At 38.8% G+C, this 15,319-nt stretch overlaps 1 protein-coding gene across 3 annotated transcripts in view; it reads right to left on the reverse strand.

Annotated features, from left to right (window-relative positions):
• The window catches only part of kiaa1549lb (KIAA1549-like b), an 89,871-nt gene that overhangs the window by 51,847 nt on the left and 22,705 nt on the right, over positions 1 to 15,319 (reverse strand). For all 3 annotated transcript variants that reach the window (XM_037540066.1, XM_017708160.2, XM_017708328.2), the window contains exons 2-4: positions 10,416 to 10,793; positions 3,737 to 4,249; positions 2,553 to 2,668 (exon numbers count right to left, since the gene is read on the reverse strand). In XM_037540066.1, the coding sequence (XP_037395963.1) occupies positions 2,553 to 2,668; positions 3,737 to 4,249; positions 10,416 to 10,793 (1,007 nt within the window). The remainder of the gene's footprint in view (positions 1 to 2,552; positions 2,669 to 3,736; positions 4,250 to 10,415; positions 10,794 to 15,319) is intronic.

Consider the following 15,319-nt stretch of genomic DNA (forward strand, 5'->3'; position numbering starts at 1 on the left):
ACATTGAATGTATGCTGTAGCAGGGAAATCACTAAACTATGCTGGACCCCAGCCCTGCAGGTCCAGAACTGACTATCCCTGGTCTAGAGTCCAAGATATCCTAAAGCTAAGACACAGTAGAAATTAGTGAGGAAAGCTAACCTCATACTCAATCTAAAAGTCAAATCAAAAGCTACAGTCAAATGTAAAACCTATCTGAGAAAACAGAACACTCGCCCTGCGATCAATACACACGTGAAACAGAAATGAGGTGTTAAATTAAAACTGATACGTTGATATGAAAATAAACCGTATTCGCTAGTGTGTAGAACTGGGATGGAGAGACGGTACAAATAAAAAGGCTCCAGAAATACAGGCTTCTTTCTTGGTCCACTGAGACAAAGGAAAGCGAGAATAAATGTGCAAAGGGAGGAAGGAGAGGAGAGAGACATATTAACTGTTAAAAGAGATGTGAGACTTGACAGCGTTCTCACAAATACAGAAGGCTTTCCCTGTGTGAATAAAAGCACTGCTGGACAGCTCTGTTTCATCACTTGGAGTGAATGACAAAATGACAGATGGCCACATGGCTCAGCACACATTAAGGTGGAGCATGTGCGAGGGTGTGTATGTGTTAGTGAGGCTGTGGTGGTATTGCAGGGTTTCCTTTGTAACTGAGCTTTGTTGCATGTGATAAGAACTGGCCTTTTGCCTGCTTCTACTGTGTAAGCAGTGGGCACCCCATGTTTCAGCCATATGAAGGTGTTATTGAGGAACTGGGTTTCATTCAGCCTCCAAAAACACATTCACTTGCCACAACTGAAGAGGATCATTAGAGGATTAATCCATGTCCTCACTCCAGCCCACCCAGCAACACCATCTGCACAAATTATTTGCTTTTATTTGATTTTATTACAGAGTACATTTCTCTGGATCACTTTCTCCTCTCATTACTGTTGTTAGCATATATACATACAGTACTGTGAAAAAGTCAGAGACCAACCTTCACTTACTTCATTTTCAGTCAAATAGATGTTATTATTTTTAGGACATATTTCTAAAGAGATTGTCTATAAAATAATAAGAATAATAATAATAAAGGATGAGGTCAAAGAAATAAGAAAATAAGTGAAATAACAAAAGCTTCCAAAACTAGCATTAAAAATTATTTAAAAATAGAGAAAATTAGACTCTTAATAACCATGCAAGACCTGGCAGACCACCAGAACTGTAACCATCAGATAATCTGTACATATGGCTGACTTTACCTACATTGCACTTCAGTTGCATAATGTAAAAGTCCTGCAACTGATTTGAAACTTTCTGGAACAAACAACAAATAAAAAAACTCAAAATATAAAAGAGACCTAGCAAGATAGACAAAAGACAGTAGTTATTACTCCAGTAGTGAGTCACATCAGCAGCTCATATCTTTATGTCCAACTTTTGAAATTTCTTTGTGTAACAGTCAATTTTCAGAAATTGATGTTGCAAACTACTTACATTAGGCAATTGTTCACATGAAAGTTTCACCATGTAAAGCCAACCTAAAACGTTCATCTTTGAGAGAGAGGAGAAAATCAAGCTCCACTCTTGCTTCAGATCTGAAAAAATCTGCAGGTGTTTCTGTCCATTCTTCCACTGTGAGAAGACAACTAAGTGCTAGTCTGAAAGGATGCATAGCATTTAAGAAGCTGTTACTGAGCTGCTGGTGTTCCCAGAACAAAGGACTGGCCACCACATCAGACATTGACAGTGTCTGGACAGAGTCCAGACATTGAATGTGTTTGGGGCTACTTTGATTGTGAGAAAATGCAGAAAATACAACCAACATCTAAGACTGAACTTTGGAGGTTTAGAAAATTTCCCTGCAGATTTCTTTGAAAAAGTGAATGCCAGTCTCAAAGGATTGTAAACTGGAATAAAAGTAAAGTGTGGGCACAGTAAAATATAGTTAGTTGTTGAGGCTCCTGTGTAATTTTCTGTGAAATATGTTTTCTGCTTTTATTTTTTCCTGATGCTGAAATGAACATCTTGTGATTAATGGCCAATAGTAGACAGGAAATTAAATAAATGAAGTGTGGACTATGACTTTTCAAGAGTCCTTTTAGTAAAATCTTGATAAACATCCTGCTTAGTCCTAAAACATAGAAGTGCAGCAGAACTGAACTACACTACATTTTCAGCTTACAGGACACAAAGCAATTAAAAACCAAGCCAAACTAAATCGTCACACATTCCAGCTTACTTTCAAAACTCAATTTAACAGTTAACAATGATTTCTTCCTTTCCCTTTAGTCTCTAAGAGCAAAAATCAATGACATTCAAATAACAATTTAAGAGAAAGAGCTGAGAGGTGGAGCCCTACAGGTATCCTAGTTTTTGCTCTATTTCAAAGCTGAGGTCAAATAAGATTTGATGCTGCTGTCCTTTTACACCATGACATTCAGGATGATGCTTTCTGGTTATGAGTATAAAGGCTTTCCCTTCCAGGCCTTGTTCAAAGGTAGTGATAATATCTGAGCACATGGGGTAAGTGGCACGTATGACAAGAGGGTTATGAACAAACTGACCTTTGCCTGGACAGAGCTGTCATTCAGGGCCTTCCCCAGAGCTAGAGTAAGGCCTCTTGGAAGGTTCTGTTTCAGGATACTTTCAAACCGGCTCCTCCGTAAGTGGATGGACAAAACTGTCAGAGGTAAAGAGATTCAAGCAGGAGGTGCAGAGAAATGAAAAAGTAAGATCCATCACCAAAAATCTTACCAGTCACACACTCCTTCATATGCTGAAGGACATAATAACACATTTAAATATAGTCTACATTACAAATTAAACGCAGGACCTTCCTTAACTGTTAAAACTTCATGTTCTATAGGGCAACATCATATACTGTCACTGTCCAAAAAGAAAAACTAAACAAAAACAAATTTCCAAAACTGAAACTTCACAGGAGAAGTAAAAACTTGCATAAGTTTTAAATTAAGATAATGTATATATATATATATATATATATATATATATATATATATATTTCAGTCCATTCAACATTAAATGTTTATACAATGTTAATGACAGTTGCTGAGTTAGAAAAATCGAAATCAGAAAAATCTTTTGGACATTTTTTCGACAGCAACAATATAGTTGCTCATGCATTTCTACTGACCATCTATTTGTCCACTTAATTCTTATCTTATTTCCAGCTGTTCACATTTCATTCATCCATTATATTTACAATGAGTAAATGTTAGCTTTTTTGCAATTCATGTTCATTTATATTCTATTTATTTTTTTGTTTAGCTTTTGTTGTCATGTTTTTGTGCTTTATTCATTCATTCATTCATTTTAAGGGTAAGATAACCAATTATATCCAATAATAGACAATTACATACGGAGCCCCGCTGTGGCCAAAACCTAATGAGGTGTTGGAACGAGATCCTGATGTGTGGCCATGATTTAGTGAGATCCTCATGTGTGGTGACAGAATCAGATCGTGGCCACAACTTAGTAAGGTGTTAGAACGAGATAATGCTATATATATATATATATATATATATATATATGCTTTATATAATTAAGGCTTAATTATCTCATTCCCACACCTTACTAAGTTGTGTCCATGCATTAGGATCTTGTCAGTCATACTCATATCATTTGTATATATACAAATATATGTATATATATGTCATCAGCAGGGCTCCATAATTACATACAAAAAGTACAGGGAACAAAATGAAAGCATATTGAGCTCAAAGCTTACCTGTTTTAACCCACATTCTGTCAGTGACGTTGCAGCTGAGTGGAGGAGTTTGAGTTGTGGTAATGGTGGGGCCTCTTGGTGCACTGGTCCTGGCAGGCTGGGTGATGGTGGTCCGTGTAGGAGGCAGGGCAGGTGCTATAGTCCTCAAAGGCTTAGCTGTAACTGTGGTTGTTGTAGTAGTGGTAGTAGTTGTGGATTTAGTGCTGGTTAACTGAGTTGTGCTGGTTGGTTGTGTGGTTTTGGTCACTGAAGAGGGAGTAGTGGTTGTGGTAGTTGTCGTGGCAACAGTTGTGGTGGTGACAGTGGTGAGCTGAGGGACGCTGCTAGCAGTGACCTCCTGGGTAGTGGGTTCTGTATGTGTGGATGTGTTCAGAAGTTTGTTGGGAAATGTAGCAATTTTCATCTGGGGTGGAGTCATACCAGAGTCATTTTCTTTCCAGCGAAGGCCAGTCTCTCTGGACGTAACCACAGAGGACACCAGCTGAGAAACCCACTCATCCAGTGCAGACTCCTCTGTAACAAGAATAACACGTTCACTCACTTCCTGTGTGGAGTACTAGGGGATGACAACAGAGAACTGTGATGATCAGGATAATGCTGAACACCATGACCTTTGAACACCATGGTGTTCATTGTTTTTTGTAATGAAGATGAACAGAATGATGATGATGACAATGGTGATGATGGGGACACGAATTGCATACTGACTGACTAATTCGACTTGAGCTCAACGTTTACAACTCCTGGAATTTCAGCTTGGGAAAAGAACACAAACAAAACTGATTAAAGTAGGACCTTAAGGTGCTAAATGAATGAAAACTTTGGATTCCAACCTTACATTGGACTGTCAGTTTTGCTAGGGTCATCCTCAGTCATTACCCCAACGTCATTCTCTTACAGCTCACAGTGGTATCAGGTTGGACGGCTTCAAACAATGAAGTTTTCATTATAAAAGCTCATCCAGTTTGATGTACAGAACAAAGTGGTACATGCAGTAAATGTGATATTGAAAGGAAAGAGGCAAAAAACTTAAAATGGCCAGCCAGTTTATAGTATGGACAGCAAGTATGCTGTCTAACACAACAGCTATCTAGCTGAAGTTGTTACCTAAGTTGAAGTTTTAATGAGTTACAGATTCCTCTAAAACCTTTGCTGGATTAGCTAAAGCGCTATAAACTATAGACTAACCGACTGTTTTGAGCTTTTTCACCTCTTTCTTTTAAACAATGTATTTACTGCATGTAGTGCTTCAGTTCTGTCCTTTAGACTGAAGTATTCTCTAAAATGAAAGGCTAATTATTTGAAGCTGGGTTAACCTGACAGGTTTTAGTAGGGATTTATTTTTGCACACTGCCTACAGCTAATAATGAGACTCACACTTGCACCTCAGAGACTCAAGATTCAACTCAGACTTGCATGCATCGAAAATCTCTGGCTTCCATCATAATTATGGATACATTAGTTTGGTGGTAGGGTGGACGATATGGGAACAATATAACATCATGATACTTCAGTAAATAAATTGTCACAATATTTATATTTATATGTTTGAACAGACAAAAACATAATTAAAAACTGCTATGAAAAACTGTGAATATACTGATTTTATTTTTTATAGTATTTCACATAATGCACTGCACTAAATCAGTTCAAATGGACTAATTCTGCACACTTTGTGATGAAACATGCAGTTGGTGAGTACTGATGATTATGGTCTAAAATGGTCTATGTATGGTCTAAAAGCATAACGTGTTGCATTCTTGATGTAATTCCTCATAATAATAAGTGTCATAATTCTGTCCAGCCCTAGTAGATATTGCTTTTGAACAAAACCAGTATGAGAATAAATATTTATGGATGCCATCATGTTAAATCAAAGTAGACTAGGCAAAGACACAAAATCACTTGATTAAGATAACCATGGATTCAGTGATTATGCTGATGAGAGCAGTAATGATGATGCTGATGGAGGAGGTGATGAAAATGATGACAACAAAAAGGATGATGAACACAATATCTTTCATTGTAATACAGATATGAAAGGTGTTGAGTGTTTTCTTAATGGAGAAGCATACTAGAATGATGAAATCACAGAGAACAACCTTTAATTCAATTTCTAAACTGCTGATATTCTCACAGCAGATGGCAGATGACACTTAGGTTCCGTTTTCATTCAGACGATTAGTGTTGCATTTGAAGCACATGAAACAACCTCTAATGACATCAGGTCAAAGACTTGAAAACATTAGGACCAGCATTGCTATTCCCTGAGAAACTGAGTAATGGCTTCACACAAAAAGTCATGCTGTTCTTATTCCCTCCGCCCATTTCTAAAACAGTTAATTGGACAGACTGTGGACTGCTTGTTTGAAAAGATAACCTTCCACTCGTACAAGTGCTTATAGCACTGGCTGTTCTGTCTGATCAAAACTTCTCATCAGTGTTTGGTGCTAACTGCCTCTGATCTAGCCTTTGATGTTGTATGTGTGTTGTAATGTCATATAGATATCATTTGTGTCTATTGACCTCTCTTGCTCTCTTGATAGGTAGAAACAGTGTTCCATCTTACTGGTATTAAGTTCAGACGCTGGACGCCAGGGCCAGACACAGTTGTCTCTTTGGGGAATATAAGAGATGAGGTTTCATCAGTGAACCAGTCAGAATTTTCTTTCATCTCCCTACAAATGCCTCTTGTGATGTCTTTGTTGTGGCTGGGCTAAATAAAGAGATTTTGGTGAACACTGCATATGTAGCTCATTTGTCTCTGTAACTGTACTGGCATTTGACCCACAGATGACATTATTCTGCTTCAAGAGACTGTGGAATAGTATTAAAGACAAATTCACCTCCGAATGCTCATTTTTCTCAGAAAAGATTTCAGTGTGCTTTTGATTTTCTGAATCTACTTCATTTGTTCTGGCAATTTGTATCATGTCTAGTGATGAGGGGTGTAGGAAAAGAAGACACATGGGAAAATCTCTTGCTGAAAGATGTTGAATCCAAAAAAACAGACATGAAGCGAGGGCATCTCTAGAGATGACCGCAACTGAGTTGAAGATATGTGTAAGAGCTGTTTTTCTTGATGGGTGAAGACACAGCTGACTAGAATCAAATGATTTTCGGATTGCATCGACTAAATTGGAGCACAAGTTTCTGTGATGTACGCTTGGTTTATTTCTCAAGTTGACTTAATCAAAATGTTATGAATGATTTTGCATAAGTAAAGATTTTATGTCCAATACAATTAGACAGCACTCACAGCACTCACAAGTTATTTTAATATAATGGAGCTGGATCAGGTGGCGGGTATTAAAAATTTCCTTGCTTTTTAACAACATATGTTTAATGTAGAATGTAAACAATGATAAATCCATCCCCAATGAACAGTCCACAGTCCATGCAGTCCCCTTATGGAAAGTAGGCTTAAAAACAACTAGTTTTGAATTCACAGTTTTTGTGATGTCACAAATAGCAACACATTTACATATAATTTCCACCTTTTCAATCTACAGCAATTTAGCCTGCCTGTTTATGCTGAAGTTATAAAGAGTGTTCAGGTCTGGATTGCTTTTTGAATGAGGCACAATACATGGCAGCCAGTCAGAACAGAGCTCACTTTACATATATCAGTCTTAAAAAAATGTTTTGCCACTAAAATAGAAAAATGACATCAAGTGGTAACTTTAAGTGAATTTAATAAAAGTCCTAGAGGTTTTATTCAAATTAAATTAAATACATTTAATGAGCCGACACACAGCTTCTGACCATGTTTTATTCTAAGGGATAAAACAGGTTGGAAAATGGTAACATAATCAGGATTTATGACTGTTTCTGGTACATAAACCTTAAAAATGTCATTATCTAAAGAGTTGGTGCTGTCCGAGAATGATGTTGGATGTTATGTGGGCTTTTTATAGATGGACAGCACCATTCGATTCAGTTCTGCTGCTAGGGCTCCATATGACTAGATGCTTGAAGGCTTGAGAGAATGTGCTTAGGGAGTGCTAAAAGCTGTTAACTGTGACAAAGTCCTTTCAAACTCCATAAATAGTGAGAGGGAGATGTTTTGCATCTGAGAGCCCACTAGCCTCCGCTGAATTAAATAAATGGAGTGTAGGAAGGGAAACTCATACCATATATTCAGAGCCACATGTTGTCAGACCTGTCTCCAAAAAAGGATTTAATAGCAGTAGCTCTAGGTGATTTGTTGCTGACTTGCCATGGAAACCGCATGGTAGGATATGTTGTCTTTATCAGGAGGAAATCAGTGTTGCCACTGTGTTCAAACTCAGGTAACCAACTGAAGCTGTTAATCAAACTGTTTTTGTGGTGCTAGAAATGATGCATGCCCAATAGAGGTTGATTTTCTAAGTGAACACATCATCAACAGAGACCACAGTACATTTAAGACAAAGCTATTTGAAAACATTATGGGACATCACGGTTCTTAATAGGCTGGTTACAACATGTCATGTATTTGAATACATGATTGCAAACAGGGCTAATATTACAGGCTAGTATTGTTGGCTTTTCTTGGATGGATAATGAAGAAAGTGAAGCACTCTTGTTATGGGCCACTGCTGCAGTAGACAGAGCTGCTGACTCTCTGTAAACCTGCTGTTTTGTTGCTCTCCTTGTCAAAGCCTGGGGAAATATACTACCACTGTGTAATTGCATTTGGCTCTGACTTGATATATGGTGTGAGACATGGACTGCAGATGCAGATGCTAAAAAAAACCTAGTTCCCATGACCAAATGTTGTTCCAGTAGTTCTACTGCCAAACATTCCACATGCATTATGGGACAATGGAGTCAGCGTTTATAGAGGTGTTCTGACAGTTGTCGATGATGAGTCAGGTGCAGGTATTTATGACACTGAGCGGCTTATTTTTCTTTGACTGAAAGTCTTGTTACATGTGTGTATGTAGTGTGCCATGCTGGGCAGCTTTTTAGTATTCTTTTTGATAAGCCCTGTTTGAGCAGCAAGTGGTAACTCAGTGAACTGTGCGTACTGGTTTCTTTTTAAGGAGTCTAGCTAAACAGAACTATGTAGGTATGGATGATAATTAGGACTGGGATGTAACAGAATGCAAGTACTTGAAATGTGCATTCAGAATAAAGAAATTAAGTATCTGTATTCAGTCTATGTTACATTCTGAAAAGACAGTTAATTTTTACATTTTTAGGAGGGCAATTTTAGAATACTCCGGGTTCTCCGGTTTCCTCCCACAGTCCAAAGACATGCAGTCAGGCCAATTGGGTGTGCTAAATTGTCCCTAGGTGTGAGTGTGTGAGTGACTGTCTGTGTCTGTGTGTCTGCCCTGTGATGGACTGGCGACCTGTCCAGGGTGTATCCTGCCTTCCGCCCGAAGACTGCTGGGATAGGCTCCAGCTCCCCCCCGCGACCCTGACGGAGAAGCGGCTTGGAAAATGGATGGATGGATGGATGGATGGATGGAATTTTAGAATACATGCACACTAAACTGTTAACTATTTTTAACTATTAACTATTTTAAAATCATAGGTAGTGGAGAGAGAAGACAATGGAAATGTGGTATGGTAGAACATCTAAATCAGATTGAGTGAGGTAGGAAGCCTCAGCTGTGGATCCCTGGAGAACACGGAACATCTACTCTGCAAAAGTATATTAAGCTGGCTCAGACTATTCAGTCCATATCCAGAAACTAAACTGCAAAAACAGTATGTTTTGAATTCACTGTTTTTGTGATGTCATGAAGTCCAATACATTCATATACATCCGCCTATTCAGCCTTCCGCAGTTTTGCTCCACCCATCCACACTTTGACTGTTTCAGGCCTGACTGCTTTTAGTCTCTATTTAAATGTATTAAAGGAATGGTAACAAATAACAACCAGTTTAATTCTAAGGGATAAAGAATGGTTGGAAAATGGTCATGTAAAAATATTTTATGGCTGTTTTTGGTGCATAAACCAAAAACAAAAGTCATAAATAGACCTAAAAATGCAAGACATGGGCCCTTTCAAGCACTGTCTCATTTCATCTAAAAAATAGGAGGCTTATGGCAGCTCACAACAGATACATGCTCCCACAATCCCCCTACGTACACTGCACAGGGGATTGCAGGAGCAATAGTTGACTGAAGGTGGTGAGCAAGATAAAATTGGAAATAATTGTAGAAATTAAATGAAGTAATAAATAAATAAAGTATTTTTTATTGAAATTATTACAGAAGAACAACAAAACTGTAAATTAGAAAAAAAGAGTAAGGAACAGTTTTATTCATTTCATTCCTGGAGATCAGTGAATTCACATGCCAAAGTTATAGGGCCAAAACATTTCAACTGCAAAATTTTGCGTCGAGATCAGTGGTGAACTAAATTTGCATCTTCAACCAAGAGTGATCCTCCTCTGGCTGGGTTGACCTCTGAAGGGGTGACCCTTCATATAGCATCACATAACCTTTCATCCATATTGGCTATGAACAAACACAAGGGACATGCATCATACACAGACAGCCAGGAAAGATTGTGGAGAAGAAAATAACTTTTATGATGCTGATGATTGATGATGATGATGATGATGATGATGATGACGACGTGTGCTAACTAAATCTAAAGAGATTATGAGTGGTGACTGGAGGTGCAGGATGTGATGGTGATTTAGTCTGGAAAAGCTTCATGCATGTTGAATACCAAACCTGAAGCAGAGGGCTGGTTGCTAATGTGCACCACTGCAGAGGAGGAGGGTAACTTAAAGGATGGCTCTGCTCTCTGAATGGGATCATCTGAAGGCGACTGTGTAGTTTCGTTGTCACTCCTAATACGGCTCTCCGGAGTAGACACTGAATGAAGAGGGTTCTGGGGTTTGGCAGCTGTGTCAGCCAGTAGGGTCAATATGGAGGAGAAGGCTGGCTCCTCTCTGATGCCCTTTGACAGACTGGTGGGATCTGACTGGATGACGGAGACAGGATCCTCATCAATCATCAGCAAACCAGCCAGCTGATGAGGAGAGGTGGCCAGGGTTGCTTGGTCCAGAGATGACGCTGATGATCCAGATGCCTCATAGTATGAGTCATCTATGAGAGAGGGAAAAAAAAACCTTATGGTTATTCTGGGCATATTTAAAACTTTTCAATTCGGAGTTTCAGTGTGTGTCACACTGGTGTGCTGCCAAAAAGGGAAACTGCCATAAGATCCATTTTTTAAATATTTTGTGATTAATTATAATACAACATTTAGTCATTATAAGGGCTTTTCATAATTCCAGTATTCTCCCCAGTTTAGTTAGGTCAAATCTGATCAGCTAGCTAGGTCTCTCCTATCACATGGTGCTACCAAGCTGGGAGGGCGAGGGTTAGCACATGCTTCATTCAAGACACTTTAATCACCACTGTATCTTTTATAACTGCTGGCAACACAACACCATTGGACAACTGAACATGTCTGGAGGAGAACTAGCTAACTAGCTAGCTGCTAACTAACCTCCAATTCTGTTACATCAACTAACAGAAACCCATGTTGGAAACTCCCATCATGAGGAGTGATGGAAGAGACCATCCTACTGAGCATAGTGAGGCCAATTATGCTCTCTTAGACTTGTGGCCATGGGCTCTGACACTGCCAGGAAGAAGAAATGGATTCAACGAGTAGCAACAGTGACAATATTATCATCTTCCTTTCAGCCAGTGCAACCTAAAGATGCAGACATTGGGTAATAGCTCATTCTGCTAAGGAAGTTTCACTGTCCCAATGCAATCCAACTTTCTCATACACCTTCTATATTAACATTTTACCCAACATACACAACATAACTAATACACTTCAGTCATAATAATCAGACCAAAAAACATGTAAACTCTTCGACAGAGAAGAAAACAAATGTTTAAGTTGGAAGTCACCTTCAAAGAGAGACGGCGACAAGAATGCTCAGTATCGCATTTCTGAATCTGAGAAAGTGAGACTATATGCAGGATGGCTGGGAAAGAGCTGGCATCTGTCCATACAGCCTCCTCTCTTACCAGTCTGCACACGTCCCTATGACATCCTCAACAATATCTGGGAGCCACTATGATTCATTTATACTGATTTGCAAGCCTGCCGCATAATACACAAGCTACTGTTGCTAAGCCACACCAGGCTAAGTAAAGCTCAGTACAAATGAGGCACAATACTTTGAATAGTGAAGGTCAAAGAACAAAACAATTACATCTAGTAATGAATCACTAAGTATATACAAATATTCCTTTGTTACATTCATAAAGACACTTTTGTTTACCATTTCAAATTACCACTGGAGTTTTTATATCTTTTTTGATAAGATAAAGGTTCATTTTCATTTCCTAATTAGTCCATTGGTGTCTGCTGACTTCTGTCATGTAGCTATGACTGGACAAAAACTGAAGCTATATCACTTCAGTTATATCACTTTATTCCATTCACTTGTACACTGCTTTGGCAAATGTTTTATTGTCATTTATCACATTTTTATTGGCAAAAAAACTGGTACTGACTTCCAAGCAGACAAACTTTTATGAGAGTTTTGGCAATTTTATTCAGCCATTTAACTGCCATTTCCACCAAACCTCAAATTATGTATTAAAGGATGACTCCCACACAATATTATTTGTGTGTGTGTGTGTGTGTGTGTGTGTGTGTGTGTGTGTGGCATTTACTACATCAGGACAATTATATCAGATGCCAAAGCAGCAGTTCTACCTCTCCTTTCAGCAAATATCCCAAAAAAAAAAAAGATTCACTACTGAGTTAAATAAAAAAAATGCAATACTACTATCTACTTATACCAGAACTACAAGCAGACTTTTGTGCACTGTAAGTCTGAACAAGGACACACAGTGTCACTAATGCCAAGCACTGCTCTTACGAAGCATCAAAAACTATTTGACAATTAACAGCGCCCTCTTGTGGAGTTCCATGAAGTTCCATGAAGTGCTTCAGTATAAAAACAGCCAGAATTACTTGAACAGCTGTTTGGCTACAAATATAAATGCAAATTAATGGGTGGGTGTGTGTGTGTGTTTGCCAAACAAAGGCTTTAGCAGAGCTCAGTAACACTTATGATCATTGATTTGTCAGTCTACTCAGGCTTTAGCAGGAACGTCAGTGTTCTAACAGCATTCTGTTACATCCTAACCCTTTAGGTACACACACACACACACACACACACACACACACACACACACACACACACACACACACACACACACACAGACACACACACGCCCATGCGCACACACGCACACACACACACACACACGCGCGCACACACACACACGCGCACACACACACACACAGTATCATTGGTGTCAGACTGGGCTGGATTGAGCATCTCCTGGCATTTTAATGCACGACAGTTGAGTTTACTCAATAGTGCAATAAAGAAAAAAACATCCAGTGAGCAACAGTTCTATGGACGGGAACGTCTGTTGATGAGAGGGGTCAACGGAAAATGGCCAGACTGGTTTAAGCTAATAGGAAGGTTATGGTAACCCAGATAACGAATTTCTTCAACTGTAGTAAAAGAATCTTAAAATGCACAACACATCAAACTTTAAAGCAGATGGGCTACGATAGCAGAACACCATGTTGGTTGCACTCCTGTCAGCCAAGGACAAAAAGCTGAGTCTGCAGAGGGCACAGTCTCACCTGCAAAACTGGACAGCTGAACACTGGAAAAACATAGCCTGGTCTGATTGATCTTAAACTCTGCTGAGACACACAGATGGCAGAGTCAGAATTTGATGCCAGCAGCATGAATTCATGGATCTGCTTTGTGTCAACAGTGCAGGCTTGTGGAGGTGGTGTAATGGTAGCAGGAATGTTTTATTGGCACACTTTGGAGAAGTCAAGTCAATGGATAAATCAATCATCACTTAAATGCCACTGCCTATTTGTGTATTAAATGCCTGAGTTTGGAGGGATGGCTGAAACCAAACGCACTGGAACTGGAATACTGACTGCTTTACTAACAAACATGAACCTCATCCATCTGGCTTTGTGATCTTTCAGGCTAAAATCTGCTTGCGTTTTTGCCATTATAACTTAGCAGAGTCTATTCACTGCACTGATCTCCCAGCAAGCAGTTGGTGCTGAATAGGCCATTTTACTTAGTTCAAACTCACTTAATTTAAAGCAGCATAAAATGATGCCCAGCATCATTTTTCAGTATTGATGATGAGATTAGTTAGTAGAGCTTTGGCCGAGCTCTCTATTGTGGAAACTCAAAGGGGATGGTTATAAGAGGAGACCAATCAGAGATAACAGTGTAACTTCATCTCATTTTCTGCCAAAAGGAAAGAGCAGCCAAAATGCTGATATTGATTCAGATGCTAAAACCATCACTGTCTATTGCCTGTTACAGCCTTGCCACTTGGAGCAAGATTTCTTAAGAACACCTAGCTATTAGGGATTCAGCAATCTTCTATCTGAAGCATGTTTTAGAAAGTCTGCCAATACATCTCTCAGTTCCTCCACTATGGTAAAAAGATCACACATCATCAATCACAGCGATCATCAAATACTTGGATGCACAGCTATAATAGTGGGGAAGAAATGGTGCAGATCTATGGGCACTGAGAGACATCAAGGGAAGAAATAGGTCAATTTAAGAAAAACAGCAAATAGCTTAAGGTAAGTAAAAAATTTTAACATCCAGCAGTGGCCACTCATAAATACATACTTTTATTACATATAGAACATTTTATGTATATCTACACAGGCACAATAAATGCTAGATAAATGGAAACACTGTCTGACAACATGACTAAGCACTGCATCTCCATCTCAGATGAAAGCATATCATTAAACCTCTCTTAAACTCTGCTCCTTAATTAGCCTCAGTTGATTCCAAGGGCTCTGTTTAATTTGCACATACAGTGAATACTATGATCTGAATTCCACTGTTTGCTGAGGATGTAACTCATCCTAAATTAAGCCTGTAAAGACGTCATAAGCAAAAACCTTTTATGTCCTTTTTTTTTGCTTATGAAGTCTTTAAAGGCTTAATTTAGGATGAGTTGTATCCTCAGCAAACAGTGGAATCTTTTTGCATAACTTGAAAACTCCTTTTACCCTTTGGATTCTGATAAAGATTCATGACGAAATCAGAGGTCCAAAACACCACTTAAAATAGCTTTACATTAACCTCTATTACAAGTTCATAATGTTTTCTTCCCTTCTCCTGTTAAGTTACTGCGTCCCGCCCAATGACCACTGGGCTAGGCTCCAGAACATCCCACAACCCAGAAGGATAAGCAGATCAGATAATGTATAAAGATACTGTTTTGGAGAAATCCAAAATCACTTAATGAAAACATACAACTTCAGTACATTAACATATAGCTAAGAATGTTTTTCTTTCTTCTAATGTTTTTTCTTCTATGTATATATACTATATTACCAAAAGTATTCACTAGTCTGCCTTCACACGCATATGAACTTGAGCGACATCCCATTCTTAATCCATAGGGTTTAATGTGTTGTAGGCCCACCCTTTGCAGCTATAACAGCATCGAATATTCTGGGAAGGCATTCCACAAGGCTTAGGAGCGTGTTTATGGGAATTCTTGACCATTCTTCCAGAAGT

The sequence above is a fragment of the Pygocentrus nattereri genome, chromosome 7, assembly GCF_015220715.1.
Source record: "Pygocentrus nattereri isolate fPygNat1 chromosome 7, fPygNat1.pri, whole genome shotgun sequence".
Taxonomy (NCBI): domain Eukaryota; kingdom Metazoa; phylum Chordata; class Actinopteri; order Characiformes; family Serrasalmidae; genus Pygocentrus; species Pygocentrus nattereri.